Below are 18,096 nucleotides of genomic sequence, written 5' to 3'. Positions count from 1 at the left end.
AAAACTAAAATGGCTACGATGTGAAATTTCTTTATTTTATTTTTGATAAAGATAGTTTTTATGAAAATCTTTTAATAGAAATGTTTTTTTTTGGGGCAACAATAGAAATGTTTTAAATGCGATTTTATTCAAAGACCAAAAAGCCTGGCAGGTTACATTCAATGGGCCTGCCTATAAATACAAAAGCTTAAACCTTTTTCTTCTATCTTCGCCACTCAGACCAAAACTCCTAGCTTACTGTCTCTAACCTGCTCACTCTCAATGGAACCGAACATTTACCAGCTCGCCCTCGCGGCCCTCTTCGGAGCTTCCTTCGTCGCCGTTTCAGGGTTTTTCATGCACTTCAAGGCCCTGAATCTCGTCCTCGAGCGTGGCAGAGAGAAGAAAGACAACAACAACACCGATGGAGGAGACTCTCCGCAGCATCAAAGTCAAACCCTTTCGAGGCGGCGGAGCCAAGTTAAAAGGAAAGGACACACCCCCGCTTCTCTTCCAGACGCCACGCCGTTCACTGATGATGCGGGACGCAGCAACGGACACGTGTGTGTGGATGAGATCCCTCCTGGTATGCCCATGCTTCATACTCCATCTGAAGGTATTGGTAATGGGAAAGTCTCTGCTTTTAAGTGTGTGTATTGGATAAAGATTTGATTTTTATTGATGGGTTTGTGTCTTTTGTGATGCTATGGTTCTAGGGAGATCTTCAGTACATGGGAGTAGTGGTAGTAGTATCAGGAAAGCTGGAAGCTTTGTGAGACCCATCTCTCCTAAATCACCTGTTGCTAGTGGTAGTGCCTTTGAGAGTATGGGGGAATCAGATGATGATGATGATAATTTGACTGATGCTGCAGAGTTGGATGCTTCCTACTTGCAAACCAATGGGGACTTGGTGAGTGTTTTGTTTATTGAATTGAATGAGTAAGCAAAATACTTATTAGTAAGTTTTTTTTATGTAGCCTGCAGATGCTACTGAAGAGCAAGTATCTATGGCTGCTTCAAGCATGATTCGTTCACACAGTATGTCTGGTGACTTACATGGAGTTCAGCCTGATCCTATTGCTGCTGACATTCTTCGTAAAGAGCCGGAGCAAGAGACCTTTGTCCGTCTTGATGTTCCTCTTGGTAAAGAATGCTTACTTGTTTTTTTTTCCTGTTTACACAAATCATTACATGTTTGATTCGTAAGCCTCCACTAGTTTAAGTTCTTTACCAGTGGCAATGAGTTAAATAGCACTATACTCTATTAGCAATGAGTTAAAGAATGCTTACTTGTTCTTTTTCTCTTCCTGTTAGCGCAAATCATGACATGTTTAATTCGTGAGCCCCATTAGTTTAAGTTCTTAACTAGTGGCAATAAGTTTAGTAGAACTACAAACAAGAAAGGGTTAAGTTAAAATCTTTACTCTAGTAGCTGAGCCTTTGAATCTTCTACTTATTTGTTATTAAGATTTTTATACCTGATCTGTTCAGAGGCCCCAACGTCAGATGAAGTTGATGCCTACAAATGTCTGCAAGAATGTCTTGAGTTGCGGAAGAGGTATGTCTTCCAAGAAACAGTTGCGCCGTGGGAAAAGGAAGTCATATCTGATCCGAGTACTCCAAAGCCTAATCTAGAGCCATTTGCACACTATCCTCAGGGAAAGACTGATGTGAGTTTGTTCTCCTTTGTTCTTTTTCACAGAACGCCATGCATTTGATGAATTTAACTTCAATGATTGTGTGTGTTTACAGCATTATTTTGAGATGCAAGATGGGGTAGTCCATGTGTTTCCAAATAAAGATGGTAAGAGTTTATTTGGTTACATTCCTTCGCTTTTCAAATAAGATGACTCATGTTCTGTTTTGCTACTCCCAGCAAAGGAAGAGCTCTTCCCTGTAGCTGACGCCACAACGTTCTTCACCGACTTGCATCACGTGCTCAAAGTCACAGCTGCAGGAAATATCAGGACATTGTGTCACCGTCGTCTAGTGCTCCTAGAACAGGCAAGAGCTTTAGTTTAGAGAAGAATTAATTTCAATAAGCAAGTTTCATCTGGTTAATTAACATTGTGTTTTTTGTGTGTGTTACAGAAATTTAATCTGCATTTGATGCTTAATGCGGATAAAGAGTTCCTCGCCCAAAAAAGTGCACCGCATCGTGATTTTTATAACGTTAGGAAAGTGGACACTCATGTTCATCACTCAGCTTGCATGAACCAGAAACACCTCTTGAGGTTTATCAAGTCAAAGCTCCGGAAAGAACCTGATGAGGTAACAACAATTGTAACCATTTTGTTTTAGATTAGTATAAAGGTATGATGATTTTTTTTTGGCTCTATACAGGTTGTCATCTTCCGGGATGGAACTTATTTAACCTTGAAAGAAGTTTTTGAGAGCTTGGATCTAACTGGGTAATCATATATTTCCAATTTTTAAATGCAAGACTTGTTGTTATGTAGATTATCTGTATTACTTTTTTTTTTCCTAATTTGACGTTATGCTGATGAAATAAACCTTCTTCCTTGTGTTTGAACTGTGCACAGATATGACTTGAACGTCGACCTTATGGATGTTCATGCAGACAAGAGTACATTCCATCGCTTTGATAAGTTCAACCTTAAGTACAATCCCTGTGGCCAAAGTAGGCTTAGAGAAATTTTCCTTAAACAGGATAATCTCATCCAAGGTACTTTAAATAATTTTTCTCACGCTTTAACACGATTTTTAGTTCAGTTGATGCATCAGCTATGCATTTACAGCTGCTTACTTTTCCTTCTACATAATGTGTACCTTATCATGTGACACTATACGAACATATGCTAAGTGTTGTGATTGTTAGATATACTTTTGAGTTTTGACGTTTCTTTTGTTTTTGGTTTCAGGTCGTTTTCTTGGTGAGATAACAAAACAAGTTTTCTCCGACCTTGAAGCTAGCAAATATCAGGTATACTCCACGTGCATCTGCAGTATTTTTATGCATTGAGAAAAAAAAACATGAGCATAGAAGAACATGGTTGCAGTCAAATCTATAATAACCACTCTTTTTATATAATAATCTGCTGGAAATACAAAAGAGAATTAGGATTTGATTATGAATCTCCTCCCACTCTCCCTTACAAACCCCAAGCCCGATAAAATTTGAACCACTCTTTCATCTCTTGTTGCAAATGCTGTATAGATAGCGAGTATACTACATGAAACCTTAATTGTATTGTCTTATACTATACCATATCAAACACTCAGATTCTTTCTTATTTGTGATATTAGCTTCCTTGATGCTAATGTGCTGCGCATTGGCTTTTCTGTAAACATTTTTCATGGCACTGTGCTAAATTTTTGTGTTAAATAATCTTCTTGCCAAAACAGATTCATAATTTTTTTTGTTTCCTCATATGGATACCTTAAACATTGCAGATGGCTGAATACAGAATATCTATATACGGCAGAAAAATGAGCGAGTGGGACCAACTAGCTAGTTGGATTGTGAACAACGATCTATACAGTGAGAACGTTGTCTGGTTGATTCAGGTTGGCTATCTTTCCGATGCTTATGTGCCTCTCTCTTTATCACATGATGATTGCTAACTGACCTACACTCCCCTCGCTTTATATATGTATGCTCGATAGCTGCCACGCCTGTACAACATCTACAAGGACATGGGTATTGTGACATCGTTCCAGAATATCCTTGACAACATATTCATTCCTCTGTTTGAAGCCACGGTAGATCCAGATTCGCATCCCCAGCTCCATGTCTTTTTGAAGCAGGTTAGCATCTATTTCTACAAAGAATCTCCAATCCAAATGTCTTGGAACTATTAAAAAGTTGTGCTGTTTCTTTGTCTGCATAACAGGTTGTTGGATTTGATTTGGTTGATGATGAAAGCAAGCCTGAAAGACGTCCCACGAAACACATGCCCACTCCAGCTCAATGGACTAACGCATTTAATCCTGCCTTTTCTTACTATGTCTACTATTGTTATGCTAACCTCTACGTGTTAAACAAGGTACCCTTTCTTCTGATCTCTTCTGCAACTAGCTTGGTGTTGTCAAAACTGTGTATAAGTTGTAATATCTTTTCAGCTTCGAGAGTCAAAAGGCATGACTACCATCACGCTACGGCCACACTCTGGGGAGGTACTTTATTTCTTCTTTTGTGCTATAGTTTTCACTTTTATGCTCAATGGATCTTTAAGATGTTTACAAATTTCAGGCTGGTGACATTGACCACTTGGCTGCTACGTTTCTCACATGCCATAGCATTGCACACGGAATCAACCTACGGAAGTCTCCTGTGCTTCAGTATCTCTACTACCTCGCTCAGGTTTGCGGAGAGACTCTGCTTGTATTATTGTGTCTGATCCAAAATTATATCTGACTGGACTTCTTTTTTGTTTTTGGACAAGATTGGTCTGGCCATGTCTCCACTGAGCAACAACTCTCTGTTTCTAGATTACCACCGGAACCCATTTCCTGTGTTTTTCTTAAGAGGTCTCAATGTTTCCTTGTCTACGGATGATCCTCTTCAAATTCACTTAACCAAAGAACCTCTCGTTGAAGAGTACAGCATTGCTGCCTCAGTAAGTCCTTGATCTCTCCATTATGATTTCATCTCACGAATCATATAGTAATGTATTTACTTAAAATAAATAACTGGATTTTTCAGGTTTGGAAGCTGAGTGCTTGTGACTTGTGCGAGATAGCTCGTAACTCAGTGTACCAGTCAGGTTTCTCACATGCCCTCAAGGTACTTGTTATACCCTTATAGACGCCATGTTATTTTGGGATGATCTTGCTCTGATAATACTAACTCTTTTGAAATGTTTTTTATAGTCGCACTGGATTGGGAAAGACTACTACAAGAGAGGACCTGATGGAAACGACATTCACAAAACAAATGTGCCTCACATAAGGGTGGAGTTCAGGGACACGGTAAGGGAACAAAATATTGATATCTTATATATACACAGTTTAAGTCCCTTATCTGTAGGAAGGAAAATTAATATATAGAAGTTGATGCAGATTTGGAAAGAGGAGATGCAACAGGTCTATTTGGGCAAGGCTGCTATCTCAGATGTAGTTGTCCCATAAAAAAACAGCAATAAAAAATGGCAAACATGTAAGGATCCAACTTGGTGTATGTACAATGATCTCTACCACTTTAGAGTTCAACAGAAATCATACAAATCAAGCAATAATTAATTAAAATCTAAACCACAAATAAGTAAAAGAAGAGATTTTGTATCAAACAAGATTTTTTTTATTATATGGATAAATTAGTACACACTTGTTTTATTCTGTATTTTTTCCCACAATTTACAAAATTGAATTTCTTTCCCACAATTTTTTCTTAACATAATCTTTAGACTTCTCAGAGCAATATATTAGATGTGGTGATAAAATATATAACAGCAAAAATGAACTCTTAATTTTTTTCAATTTGGTCCATTTGATAGCTTTAAAATCAAATTACATTTTATCTCTCAAAGAAAAAAAATCTTTAACAGTTGACCATGTAAATTTAAGATTAACAGAAACGTAAATTTTAATGGTCAACTTTTAAATCTTTAATTTGAGTCTTAGTCAACTAAGAGTTTTAAAATAACTTTTCCTAAGCAACATTTCAATAATGGATTGTTGATTACAAATAGTAAACTAAATATCTATTTTCGAGTTGAATATATATATACACTACTATTTATCAAAAATACAAACGTTTCTGTTCACATGTGCGCTTCGTAGCCAGTAACCTAGTTACCGCAACTATAGTTTCTACCTTTTTCTTCTGTTGTTCTTGGCGACGTACGTAGCTGTTGTTTTCTAAACAATCAACTTTTTTTGGCGGTATCTTAAACCTATAGAAAGATTCAGAATAGGCATGATCGTTCGGATCGGGTTCGAGTCAGTTTTTTTCGGAGCTGGTTTTTCGGATTTTAAACATTTAGATCTAATAGGTATTTGCAAATTTTCGATTCGGATGGGTTTTTCTCGAATTCAGATCAGTTCGGACAATAATTAAAATACTTTTAAACTGCCATAACTTTTGTATCCCTATCGAGTCTGTATCGAGTCCGGGTAGGTTTAGATATTTAGGATCTAAAAAAGACATAAAATACCCAAATCCCATCAAATTTAGTCGAATAAGTTAGATATATATATATCTAAAAGTTTACAAAAAAGAATTAAAATAAACTATTAATAATAAAAATAAAACATTTTAAAATCTAAATTTTACATTTAAATCTTCATATTACTTGAAAATGTAATAAAATAAGATTTAGAAAATAAAATATAGAAAATAAAACACAAAATCATAGATTTAGATATTCATATTTTTAAGTTGGGTATGAATCGATTTTTATCGGATCGGGTCTATTTGGGTCAGTTTTTCGTGTTTAGGTCTATTCGGGTCGGGTCTTTTTGGTTCTGGTTCTTTCGGGTAGAAGAATTTTGAACCCAATAGATACTTGTAATTTTTTCGGTTCGGTTCCGGATCTAATATTTCTGGGTCAGTTCTGGTTGAGGTTTTTAGAAGCAGATAAAATGCACAAGTCTAATCCTGTATATATTATCTTAGAAATATTATTTTTTTTGTATCCACATGTCATTGCTATGATGATTTTTAAAATTATTAGAGAAATAAATTGGTTCATCTAATTAAATAATAAGCTTTATGTTAAACTACCATAAATTTAGTATTAATGTTCTTTATTATTTCTTTAAATAAAGATTACGGAATCGCCTAATGTGGCTAAAGTATATATGTCAATTAATGATTTTGAATAATAAATATCTAATAAAAATAATGTTTCCTCTATCATATTTGTTTAATTTAAAACTATTCAAATAAATTAAAAACCACAATAACCATATAATAAAAATTTATATTTTTCTGTATATGTTATATTTTGAATTTTTAAAAACGGTTATAAACTACTAAAACTATTTAAAGTCTTACATTCAAATTTTGCGATCCATGGTTTAAAATTTTTGTTATGACAAAATACAAATGATTACAAAATCATATAAGTAAAAAGTCTAATTTAATTAATAATTAAGATTAAATATATATATATATATATATATATATATATATATCATTTTAAATTAAACTATAAACCATATAAAATAATTAAATATTTTTGTTTCAAAATTTACTTTGAATAATTTTTTTTGATAAAAGGTTTGAACGAACATTGACAATTTAAAAAAAATTATAAATTACTAATCCCACAATAAAAATTTTGTTATGAGTAATTTAAAGTTTTTGCTATTAAAAATACGCATGATACTATATGAATAGAAAACATCATTTAATAGACGTTAATATTAAAAATATACTATGTTTTTAATATAATTTAAATTTAATTACATATTATATTGTTTTGATATACTATATATCCTATCAAATTAAAAAAGAAAATTATTGTTTTGATTAATAAAATTGATTTATATGTTCGCACCAATTTGGTTATATATATAATAGTTACTGACTTTTAATTATTTAATATATTTTTTTATTTCATAATACATAAAAACATATAATACAAAAAATAATTTATATATATAATGTTTATTCCGCGGATCTTAGTTCAGAATAATCTCTTAAACGAGACCATCTACGGATAAATACAAGAGAATAGATTCTAAACAATGAATTTATATTTGCCTAACCACGAGACGAAGTATAGATGAGTTTAATTATTACACACATTAAATACGTTCAGAATATTCAACATATATGTATGCAAGGTTTGCACTATTATTCGCAACGATGAGTTTAGCACTGATGATTCAGCCGATTTGAAACCCTTGTGATCAACTCCAAAAAGACGTTCTATAATTTTAAATATGAAGTTTTTTAGTTTTCAAAAAAAAAGTCAAAAATTTTAAATTTGAAATTTTGAGAAATGAAATTCTATATTTAAAGTTTCATTACTTAGAACTTCAAATTTGAAGTTTCATATTTTTATTTGCATTTTGGTCGATACAATTACACATCACATTTATGATTCATAAATATTTTTTTGTTTATTGTTTTAATCTTTAAAAAATATATATCTCATAAATATTTTAAGTTTTGTAAACAAAATTTAAGTTTTACACATAAAATTAAATAAACTTTAAATAAAATTTAAAATATTTTAAAACTAGATTTAAACAACAACAATATACCAAAAAAACTTAACAAATAAAACTTTTAAACAATTATATGAAAACATAACTATTACACAAATTTAAATATTACAACAACACTAATAGTCACGTAAGTTTGATCTGGACCTTACAAAATTTTAAAATATTGTCTAATTTTCTTTTGTGTAACTGAAGATGGTTGTTGTTGTTATTGATGTCTTTTTCGTGCAATGATTTCTTTTTCATATCGAGTATATTCACGAGTACTAATATCATCGATAAAAATTAGTCTTTTAGCAATATGTTATGTTTTTTTTTACTGATCTAATGTATTTACAAATATTAATATCATCTGATTTCAAAAAAGTTTAGCTCGTAATCTACAAAGTAGAAATGAGGAGAACCAATTTTACTTTGAAATGCACTTAGTAGATCAAATATGCATTATTAAAATTATTTTATGGAATAATATGGTATTTTGCTTGAAGTTTAATATTAATTAAGTTATTTTTGTTTAAAATTTTCTATTTTAGTATAATATTTTATTAATATTTTGTAATATGTTTATATATGTGCTAGTTATTTACAAAAGTTTTATGAATTCAAATTAGTTATGATAAATATAAGAACCATATTATAAAATACAAATAGGTTTGAAGTTGAATTTGAAGTTTCGTTTTCGGAGAAGAATACTTTTAAACTTTAAATATAGAGTTTTGAAAACTTTAAAATAGAGTTTTGGGAAATCGGAGATACTATGATGTTCAGCCGATTTTAAATAAGACATGTGATACATACGCATCAATATACTTTGCTTCTTCTCTACTGTATGGTCCCGTTATTATCAATAATATTTCAAAGAAAGAGACTTTTGTCCAACAACTAAACATATGGTTGAAAAGTGTTTAATTTCCTTTTTTTTGAAAAATGCGATCTGTATTATTTTTTTGACTAAAATTTCAAAATGCGATCTGTATTGATCGATCAGTAAAAGAGGTTAATAATATTTTACTAAGTGGATGTGCTTTCAATGTGATTACATGAGGTATTCTGAATGATTATGTTTATTCACTATGTCAAATAATGTTTACTTTTCAAGTGCATGTGCTCCAGTTTTACGTTGTCAGGTTCTGAAAACACGATTTTCCAGCTTTTTATATTTGGTATATACTATGAATGGGCTTATAAATATAAATACAATGAGAAGTTGAAAACGGGACGATCACTATGAGTTAGCTTTTTTGTTTATTGTTGACAATGTGGAGTTCCAACCTAAGAGATTTATACAATCTCGTTCTTCTGAACTCACGGTGTATGAGAACATGAATTTTGTTTCATTTGTAACTATATTGAAATAGAACACTTGTAAATTGGTTATATATAGTAGACAATATATTGGCATATCATTTCGTGTAAATACATCTATGTATTGCTACAAAAATGAGGCAAAAAACTATATTATATTAAGTCTGTTCATTCAAGTGTCATTTTACTATATATACGAAGATTGTATCCTAAGATTAATGTAACTGAGGAAAGACTTCAGTAGGAGACCACAACTAAACACGTGATGATAAAGTGTTATCTTTTGGTCTCTCCCATATATAGCTCTTAAGTAATTAACAAATGAGTTGCAAACCATCGCACGGCGCCGACATTCGTTCTCCATCTCCCTAACTTCAAAAGTCATAATAACAAAAAAAAGATGAAATATTGTCGGCATCTATCCACAACTCTACAAAAACGTGTCTTATTATGTTTTTTTCATTCAATTAGCTCAACATGCAAAGTATATTAGGTCGAACTAGAAATTCAATAAAAATAAAATAAAATGTGAATAAAAAAATACGGTCTCGTTAATTGTTTCCGGTTTCATTTCGGTTTACTTTTCCTGTATTTATACCCCTACTCGTCCTCGCTTCCTTCCACCATCTAAAACTTCTCTTCTTTCCTTTACATCTATCTTCTTGAGTGTCTTCTAATACAACACAATTCACAAAATAAAAAATAAAAATGGTTGCAAGCTGGCCTGAGCCGATTGTTTCCGTTCAAGCCTTATCCCAAGCCGGCATATCCACCGTCCCAAGCCGGTATGTGAAACCCGCTCATCAGAGACCGGTGGTCTACAATTCCGACCAATCCGGTCTTGACATGGAAGTCCCCGTGCTAGACATGAGCGACATATGGAGGAAACCGGAAGGGCTTAGGCGCGTGAGGAATGCGTGTGAGGAGTGGGGTTTCTTCCAAGTGGTGAACCATGGTGTAGACCACATGCTGATGGAGAGTGTCAGGGGAGCGTGGCGAGAGTTCTTTGATTTACCTGTAGAGGTGAAACGAAAGTACGCAAACTCACCAGACACATATGAAGGCTATGGAAGCAGGATCGGGGTTGTGAAAGATGCTAAATTAGATTGGAGTGATTATTTCTTCCTCAATTACTTGCCTTCTTCCATTCGAAACCCTTCCAAGTGGCCATCTCAGCCTCCTAAGATAAGGTATTTAGTATATACATATGCACAATACCAATCAAACCTGTTCTTCTATATATATACACGTGCATAACATAATTAAGTTTCTTGTCATCTACGTCTAAGGTATAGGTATAGTTGAATATATGTATATTAAATTCTCAGTGTGTATGTTCTTAAAGAAACCATTTACTTAAAAATATATGTTTACTAAGTGGATGTTTGCATGAGGACACACGTTTCGTGTGTGTGTGTGTTTTTATAGCTGTTGATGCATCTTGATTACGTGAAGGTACAACTTGTAAATACATACACACATTGACATGATCGTCTGGTCCATATGTTTTATTTAGGCACGTGTCTCATGTGTGAACACCTTTCATGTGGTCACATCCATGTGAATCATGACTTTATTTTTTAACTACATATATATTTATATACAAATAAAAGATACAACATATGTATATTAACTTTGTATTGTGTGTGTTATTTGTCTTATAACTTTTAATGGTGAAAGCCCTTTTACAAAAAAAGAAAACTTTTAATGGTTCTTTTTTCTCTTACTTTTACTGACTGTAAGATCACAAACTTAGTAAATCTACTTCACAAACAGTCGGTCCAATCAACCAGTATACGTATTATAGTAATATTAAAAGCATACTTTTTCACCGATGCAGAGAATTGATCGAAGAGTACGGAGAAGAAGTGAGAAAACTATGTGAGAGGCTAGTAGAGACATTGTCAGAGAGTTTAGGTTTAGAACCAAACCATCTCATGAAGGCCTTTGGAGGAGAAGACAAAGTTGGAGCTAATCTGAGAGCAAACTTTTACCCAAAATGCCCTCAGCCACACCTAACTTTAGGTCTCTCTTCTCATTCTGACCCGGGTGGCATCACCATTGTCCTCCCCGACGAGAAGGTTGCTGGCCTCCAGGTCCGTCGTGGTGACTGCTGGGTCACCGTTAAATCCGTCCCCAATGCTTTGATCGTTAACATTGGAGATCAAGTTCAGGTACTGGTTCTTAACTATATTTTAACTTTTTTGAACATTTCAACTATATAACCTGGAGAACAAAATAGTCATCGCAATATATATGGTTTTAGAGACTTTATTGTTCATTTACGTATAATACTGAAACTCTACATGGAGCATGCAAAATAAAATTTACAGCCCTAGATCTGTCGTAGCAAAAACCAAAAAAGATGTTATGTCCTAGGCTCATAGTTATATAGAAAGTCTCCATTATGCGTTAAGTAGTTTAATAGTGCTTCTATAACGATATTATTGTTAGCAAATTCATATAACCAAACAATATGTTGGGATCATATTGTAGATACTTAGCAATGGAATTTACAAAAGCGTGGAGCATCAGGTGGTCGTTAATTCCGGTATGGATCGAGTCTCCTTGGCACTCTTCTACAACCCGAGAAGTGATATCCCGATTGGACCGGTTAAAGAACTATTAACCAAAGACCGACCTGCTCTTTATAAACCGATCAGGTTCGACGAGTACCGCCTTCTGATTCGACAAAAGGGTCCTAGTGGGAAAAACCAAGTAGATTCACTGTTGGCAAGCACATGAGAATTGATATATATCCCGAGAAAAGTCAGTTACTCCTACGTACTTAAATAGTCGTTGCTGAATAATATGTAACCGTACACTATGTAAGAAATAAATTCATAAATGGTAAAATCAGATCTTCATGTTTACCTTTAATAGTTTATTTAGCCTATTGCCTATTGTGTTGCTAAAAGAGTAAGGAAAGAATTGTTGCTCTCTTCTGAGGCCCGATATGAATATTCATATTTGCTTCATTGATCTTTCACTAGCTGAAGATTTAGTTTACATTCAAGTCAAAACATTTAAAAAGCCATGAATTCTATATAAGGTTTAAATAGTTGAAATAACAAAATGAAAAGTAAACAAAGATTCGAATGTTTAGATAAAAATATCAGTAACCTGAGTCCTGGCTACATCTATGAAAGTTGAAGTGTTATCCGAGTGTTTGAGTTGTTATATGTTGATAAAAAAGTGAAGCATTAGCTTTTGATCTCTTTCATAATAAGCTCTTTATTAATAGATGAGTTGCAAGCCGCCGTACGGCGCCGAAATTCGTTCCCATATCCCTCACTTCTAAAGTAGCGTAAATAAAAATGTTGTTATCTATCCACAATTCTTAAAACGTGTCTTATTATGTTTGTCAATTGTTATCTAACTAGCTCAACATGAAAGTTTATTAGGTCAACTTCAACATGATGAAAAGCTTATCATCCAAGTAGAGTGCAAATGAAAAATTTACTACGTCAACCTCAAAGTCAACAAAGAAAAAGTGGAATAAAAGAAGAGTTATCAAAAAAGAAGAGTTATCATCCTTTATTGTCGGCCTTTTTTATTTATGAAAATGAAAAGCCCATAAAAGGGCTCTACAGATGATAGAAACATGAAGCCTAATCCTATACCATTTACATATTTTTGGAAAATTACCCACCTTAGGTTATCCGTTATAATTAATGTTAATAAGAATATCATCCTAACTTCTACTTAATGTAGTTTTTGTTATAGAAAATAGGGAAACACTGTATAAGTTTGTAAAAGGCTAGAATCTTCCATGTTCGGGCACTGATCCACCGGTCATCTAAACATTTCATTTTTTCCGTTTATTCTTCTTGAAGAAAGGATTGCAAAGCAAATCAGTATTATTAAAAAAACCATAATCATAAACTGTTCCTAATGAATCAGTGGCAATCAATGATACTGATAAGGAGAGTTTATGGTTAACGAGGGTAAAATACGTAACATTACCATTTTGTTTTAGACCTAGCTAATAAAAATTGTTGCTACTTGCCAGCACTTGGGTTTATAAAAAAAAAACAGAAAGAAACAAAACATATCTGAATTTTAATAACAAAGCCCATTGTTCCCAAACAGTAAAGCCCAGTGGACCCAAACATAACACTTAGAGCACGAATACAAGCGAACCCCAATCTTACAAATTAAACCGAAATAAAACATTTGAATTCTCTGATTGGTTTACTAGACCGGTTCGCGAACCTCTCAACCTTAGCTTCACCCAACCCACAGCTCACCTCCGCCAGCACCGCCGCGTCTCTATAATTCGTAACCGCCTGCACGATCGCCTTCGCACGCTTCGCCGGATCTCCACTCTTGAAAATCCCCGACCCGACAAACACTCCATCACACCCCAGCTGCATCATCAGCGCCGCGTCCGCCGGCGTCGCAACCCCCCCGCGGCGAACTGAACCACTGGTAATCTCCCGAGCTGCTTCGTCTGCATAACCAACTCATAAGGCGCAACGATCTTCTTCGCGTAAGCGAACACCTCGTCATCAACTCATCATCCATGCCTCTCAACAACCTTATCGTTCCCATCACGCTCCTCACGTGCCTAACGGCCTCCACGACGTTCCCCGTCCCGGCCTCTCCTTTGGTCCTTATCATGGCGGCTCCTTCGCGGATCCGCCGCAACGCTTCCCCGAGGTTCTTGCATCCGCAAACGAACGGGATCTTGAAGTTGTGCTTGTTGATGTGGTTGTCCTCGTCGGCGAGAGTGAGGACTTCACTCTCGTCGACGTAATCGACTCCGATGGACTCGAGGATCTGCGCCTCGACGAAGTGGCCGATCCGAGCTTTTGCCATGACCGGAATCGTAACCGCCTGTTTGATCTCTTTGATCATCTCCGGATCGCTCATCCTCGCGACGCCGCCTTGCGCTCTGATATCGGCGAGGACGCGCTCGAGAGCCATGACGGCGCAGGCGCCGGCCTCTTCGGCGATTCGCGCTTGCTCGGCGTTGACGACGTCCATGATCACGCCGCCGCGGAGCATCTGAGCGAGGCCGACCTTGACGGAGAAGGGAGATTGCTGCTTCGTCTCGGTCATGGATCCTTCGCCGTAAACCGCCACCACTCCGGTTGATTCCGCCATTTTTCTAGGGTTTAGAGAGAGTGTGGAGGAAGGAAGGAAGATGAGAGATTTGTATTTATGGAGTGAGGCGCGAATTGAGATTAAGCAATCTGATTGGGAGAAGAAAGTCAAAGTAAGCTCATCGGACGGTGTAGGATGAAGGAGCACGTGGAATACAGTGGAGTTGAGTGTAGGGAGGAGAAGTAATGTTTGGATAGCAAGAAGTTTGACCACAGATTTCATTCTATCAATGTAAATGTAGAGTCCCGAAGAGATATGTCTGCTGACGTGGAGCTCAGTTTCCTGTATTGTTGTGTATGTTGAACGACCATTCAAATTAATTCAGATATATTTGTTGTTGTGTTTTTTTTTTTTGTGGTAACAAATATCTTCGGGTTATGAGATAACTTGAATGAAAATGATGTGTTAAGTCTACAGGTCTAAACTCGTGAAATATTGTAAAGTTAACGTATTCAATCTACTTCATGGATTATGGTAATGATTTTTTTCCAATGAACTATCAAGTGTTAATGTATAAGCATAAGGTATCTCTAAGTGCTAAGTTGTTTTACAAACGGGCCATAGCAGGCCCAGGTGGTGGATCCAACTTCTTGTTTCTACTTAACTCTAAATCACTATGTCTTGGGGGGATTGGTAGACCAGAATCAAATGGAAACTCAACCTGTAATGACTTCCTGTGAAGACTAGGTTTCCAATCAGCTTCTCTCACAACTTTCAATATCTCCTTCACGACAATCTCGCTTGCCTTGGCTGTAAAATGGATCCCATCGCTATTAAAGCAAAAAAAAACAACCTTAAAAGTTAGTTTGATGGAGAATCGTTTTCAAATGTATCATGTAAAGGTTCAGTAGCTCACGTGAAGCAAGTGTTTAACCAATCATCTTGTTGCTGTATTGCGTTCCAAAGATCTATTCCTTTCACATTGATCTCTCTGCATAGATTCAACAACGCTACTGCGTAGGGACGGCACAGCTCGTTACTCCGTCCTCTCATTGCATCTCTAGTACAAGAGTTACACAATGATACTGATCAAACTTTCAGAAATAATAACTTTAAACTGGTTCTCTAAGATATGTACCCAAACACTAGTTGGAGTTGTCTCTCATTCATTGGTGGGGGAGTGAGAAAAATGACACGGGTCTTGTCCGAAAGGCTCTGGTAAGAAGATGTATCATGAGTTAGCAATACACTAACAAAGAAAAAGTCTCAAACTTTGAAAAAGGGCAAAGCTACCAAAAGATGCTCTCCGATCTTCCTCATGTTATCAGTGAATTCAGAGAGAGGAACATGAGGTCCTTGCCCTGATGGATGAGGAGGCATTGAATCATTCCCACCGAAGTACACTATCACCAAAGAAGGTTGTATCACAGCATCCTAACATTTAAAAACAAAGACGTCAAAGAAAGCTAATTCATTTGCAAAAAACCATACATAAAGAGTGTCACTTTCACTTAAGTGACAACAATCTAACTTCATTATTCATTGAATATATGCATTTTCAATAAGCCCACTTCCTCAAAACAGAGTATACCTTTAGGGAACACTTGGTCTAACACCTTTAAGGGAAAGCTAATTCATTTTGCAAGAACATGTCATTTAAACAATCATACATAAAGAGTGTCACTTTCACTTATGATTAAAACAATACAACTTAACATATGTATTTTCTAATAAGGCCACTTCCTGAAAACAGAGTGTGTGTACCTTTGGGAACACTTGGTCTAAGACCTTTAAGGCAGATCTGGAGTTCCAACCAGCATACCCACGAAGGATTACGTCAGCCTGTGAAATGCATCAAAAAGATTGAAACTTTTAAGTGTTACAGTTATGTTCCTCAATCATTAGCTTGTGACACTGACAAGAGTGAAAGTTGTCCACTTGCAAGGAAGAAGATCTGTGAGAGAGAGGATCACAAACCGTGCGAGAGTAGATGTTAGCGAGAGTGGCTCCCCATCCACCATCGCTGAAGCTGTATTGAACGATTGATGAACCGAAGAGGACTATTTGAGGTCTTCCTGGACCGACCATTGGCTTCTTCTGCTCCGATTGAAAAGTGTATTCTACAGTAATGCCTTTGTGTGCACTGTCACATCGGTTTTTCAAGCTGTACCGGTTAATTGGGAGTTTCGGGTTGATTCGGTTAGCAGCAACCGTCGGTTCTTGTTTTTTTTGTTTTGCGTTCTTAATCAGTTTATATAAGGTTAATCTTTTTGAAGAATATGCTAAAGTCGGTAATTTAGACTCTTGAAAACAAAAACTGGGTGAAATATAAATGGATAGAAGTTTAGATTTTTGTTCGTCTAAAATTTTTTGGGCTCCTTCACGGATTTTCTTGCTTTGTCAGCAACTTGTTGTGAGAGCATTGTAGTTTTGTGAATGTTGTTCCAATTTTGCTCTTTCCTTTGTTTACAAATACTTTTTTTTTTCTTCTAATTATGGCATGTAGTGGTCGTTTGTAGTCTAGTTATCAGCTTTGGGTTGTGTGGTTTTTTTTTTTTTTTGGGCTCTGGAAGAGTTATTCATGTTGGCTTTTGTCTAATTGTCTTCCCCTAAAATTCTAAAATTTGGATTTTTCGTAAAGTTCTTAGGTTTTGTTTCCAGTTTATTAAGTTTTGTAATTTACAAACAAAACTTACCAACTTTTACAGATTTACTGGGAGTTTGAGGATATAGACATTTGGATTCAGTAAATTTAAAACGTTATAATTGGATATGTAAGAACATGAAAAACAGAGAACCCAAAATTAGGGTCGGTATGATATGAACCTTTATTACAAAAATGAATTGTTTGATTTTAAACGTTTTTGGTGATTGCTAACCGTTAGATGTTACACCGTGCAATAACCCGAAAATCCAAAGTTGTAGACGATATAAATATTGATTGCTAACCGTTAAATCCGCAGCTTTAATTTCCATTTACGATTAGGATTCTTTGTGTGAAGATATGATTTGTTTTTTCCATTCGAGAAGGTACGAGTATGATTCCGTCTAAGAAGTTGTGAAGTCTCTTGTAAGAAGATAAGAATTTGTAATAGAATTCTCTTGTTCCGTACACATCAAGGGACCAGCTCTTCAAATGGTCTGTGGCCGAAAATTATATAAGAAACTGCTAGTGGTCTATAGATACCCTAACATGTAAAACTGGAAAAACTTACAAAAATGTAGACGCTGATGTTCCATTTAATTTAAAAACCTTATAAACAGACAAAAGATACTATCGTGTCTTTCTATCCAAGAAGAGTGGGTCGATATCAACATCTTCCACATGCATGATGCGCGCATGTGAGAAGTGTATAGACGTATCCTCAAGATTCAAGCAGGCAGCTTCCGGGAAGTTTCCTTTAACATCAAGTACAGTTTGATGTGTTTTGGCTTTTTCATCATTGTGAGTTTGTGACGCCAACGCCTTTCGTCCATTGTTGCCCATAGGTATGTCGACGAACTCAAACAAGAAATCAGTGTAACTTACGAAATCAACAAAGATTTGTGGGGGCACTTCAAGAATAATTACGTTGTGATGTGTTTCGGACGAGACAAATGCGTCTTTCAGCTGTGTTTGTCTCTTTA

General features: G+C 35.3%; 3 protein-coding genes and 1 pseudogene across 4 annotated transcripts; 2 read left to right on the top strand and 2 right to left on the bottom strand.

The window, feature by feature from the left end:
• Window positions 1–196: 196 nt before the first annotated feature.
• LOC106447663 (AMP deaminase-like) lies at window positions 197–5,265 on the top strand. 2 transcript variants are annotated; one of them, XM_013889636.3, is made up of 19 exons: window positions 197–595; window positions 696–889; window positions 957–1,122; window positions 1,471–1,649; window positions 1,732–1,783; window positions 1,856–1,983; window positions 2,071–2,250; window positions 2,323–2,390; window positions 2,523–2,665; window positions 2,862–2,923; window positions 3,394–3,507; window positions 3,607–3,747; window positions 3,834–3,986; window positions 4,063–4,116; window positions 4,193–4,303; window positions 4,386–4,559; window positions 4,646–4,726; window positions 4,813–4,911; window positions 5,002–5,265. In XM_013889636.3, the coding sequence occupies exons 1-19, from the start codon at window positions 262–264 to the stop codon at window positions 5,068–5,070; spliced, it is 2,502 nt and encodes an 833-aa protein (XP_013745090.2). In that variant the 5' UTR covers window positions 197–261; the 3' UTR covers window positions 5,071–5,265. The 2 variants fall into 2 exon arrangements, with proteins under 2 accessions (XP_013745090.2, XP_022574110.2); XM_022718389.2 differs by having other exon boundaries at window positions 197–601.
• A 4,648-nt stretch (window positions 5,266–9,913) lies between these two features.
• On the top strand, window positions 9,914–12,398 carry LOC106447661 (jasmonate-induced oxygenase 4). Its single transcript, XM_013889635.3, has 3 exons — window positions 9,914–10,610; window positions 11,261–11,594; window positions 11,917–12,398. Exons 1-3 carry the CDS (start codon window positions 10,129–10,131, stop codon window positions 12,163–12,165), a joined length of 1,065 nt encoding a protein of 354 aa, XP_013745089.2. The 5' UTR covers window positions 9,914–10,128; the 3' UTR covers window positions 12,166–12,398.
• Window positions 12,399–13,461: 1,063 nt separating this feature from the next.
• On the bottom strand, window positions 13,462–14,725 carry LOC106447660 (annotated as a pseudogene).
• Window positions 14,726–14,998: 273 nt separating this feature from the next.
• On the bottom strand, window positions 14,999–16,987 carry LOC106448998 (GDSL esterase/lipase At2g38180-like). The gene is made up of 6 exons (XM_048778601.1): window positions 16,447–16,987; window positions 16,234–16,311; window positions 15,763–15,903; window positions 15,608–15,684; window positions 15,386–15,529; window positions 14,999–15,299 (listed from the first exon to the last, which is right to left on the bottom strand). The coding sequence occupies exons 1-6, from the start codon at window positions 16,555–16,557 to the stop codon at window positions 15,077–15,079; spliced, it is 774 nt and encodes a 257-aa protein (XP_048634558.1). The 5' UTR covers window positions 16,558–16,987; the 3' UTR covers window positions 14,999–15,076.
• Window positions 16,988–18,096: the final 1,109 nt, after the last annotated feature.

This window comes from Brassica napus, chromosome A4 (assembly GCF_020379485.1).
Source record: "Brassica napus cultivar Da-Ae chromosome A4, Da-Ae, whole genome shotgun sequence".
NCBI classification, from domain to species: Eukaryota; Viridiplantae; Streptophyta; class Magnoliopsida; order Brassicales; family Brassicaceae; genus Brassica; species Brassica napus.
This window is presented reverse-complemented; position numbering and strand designations above follow the sequence as displayed.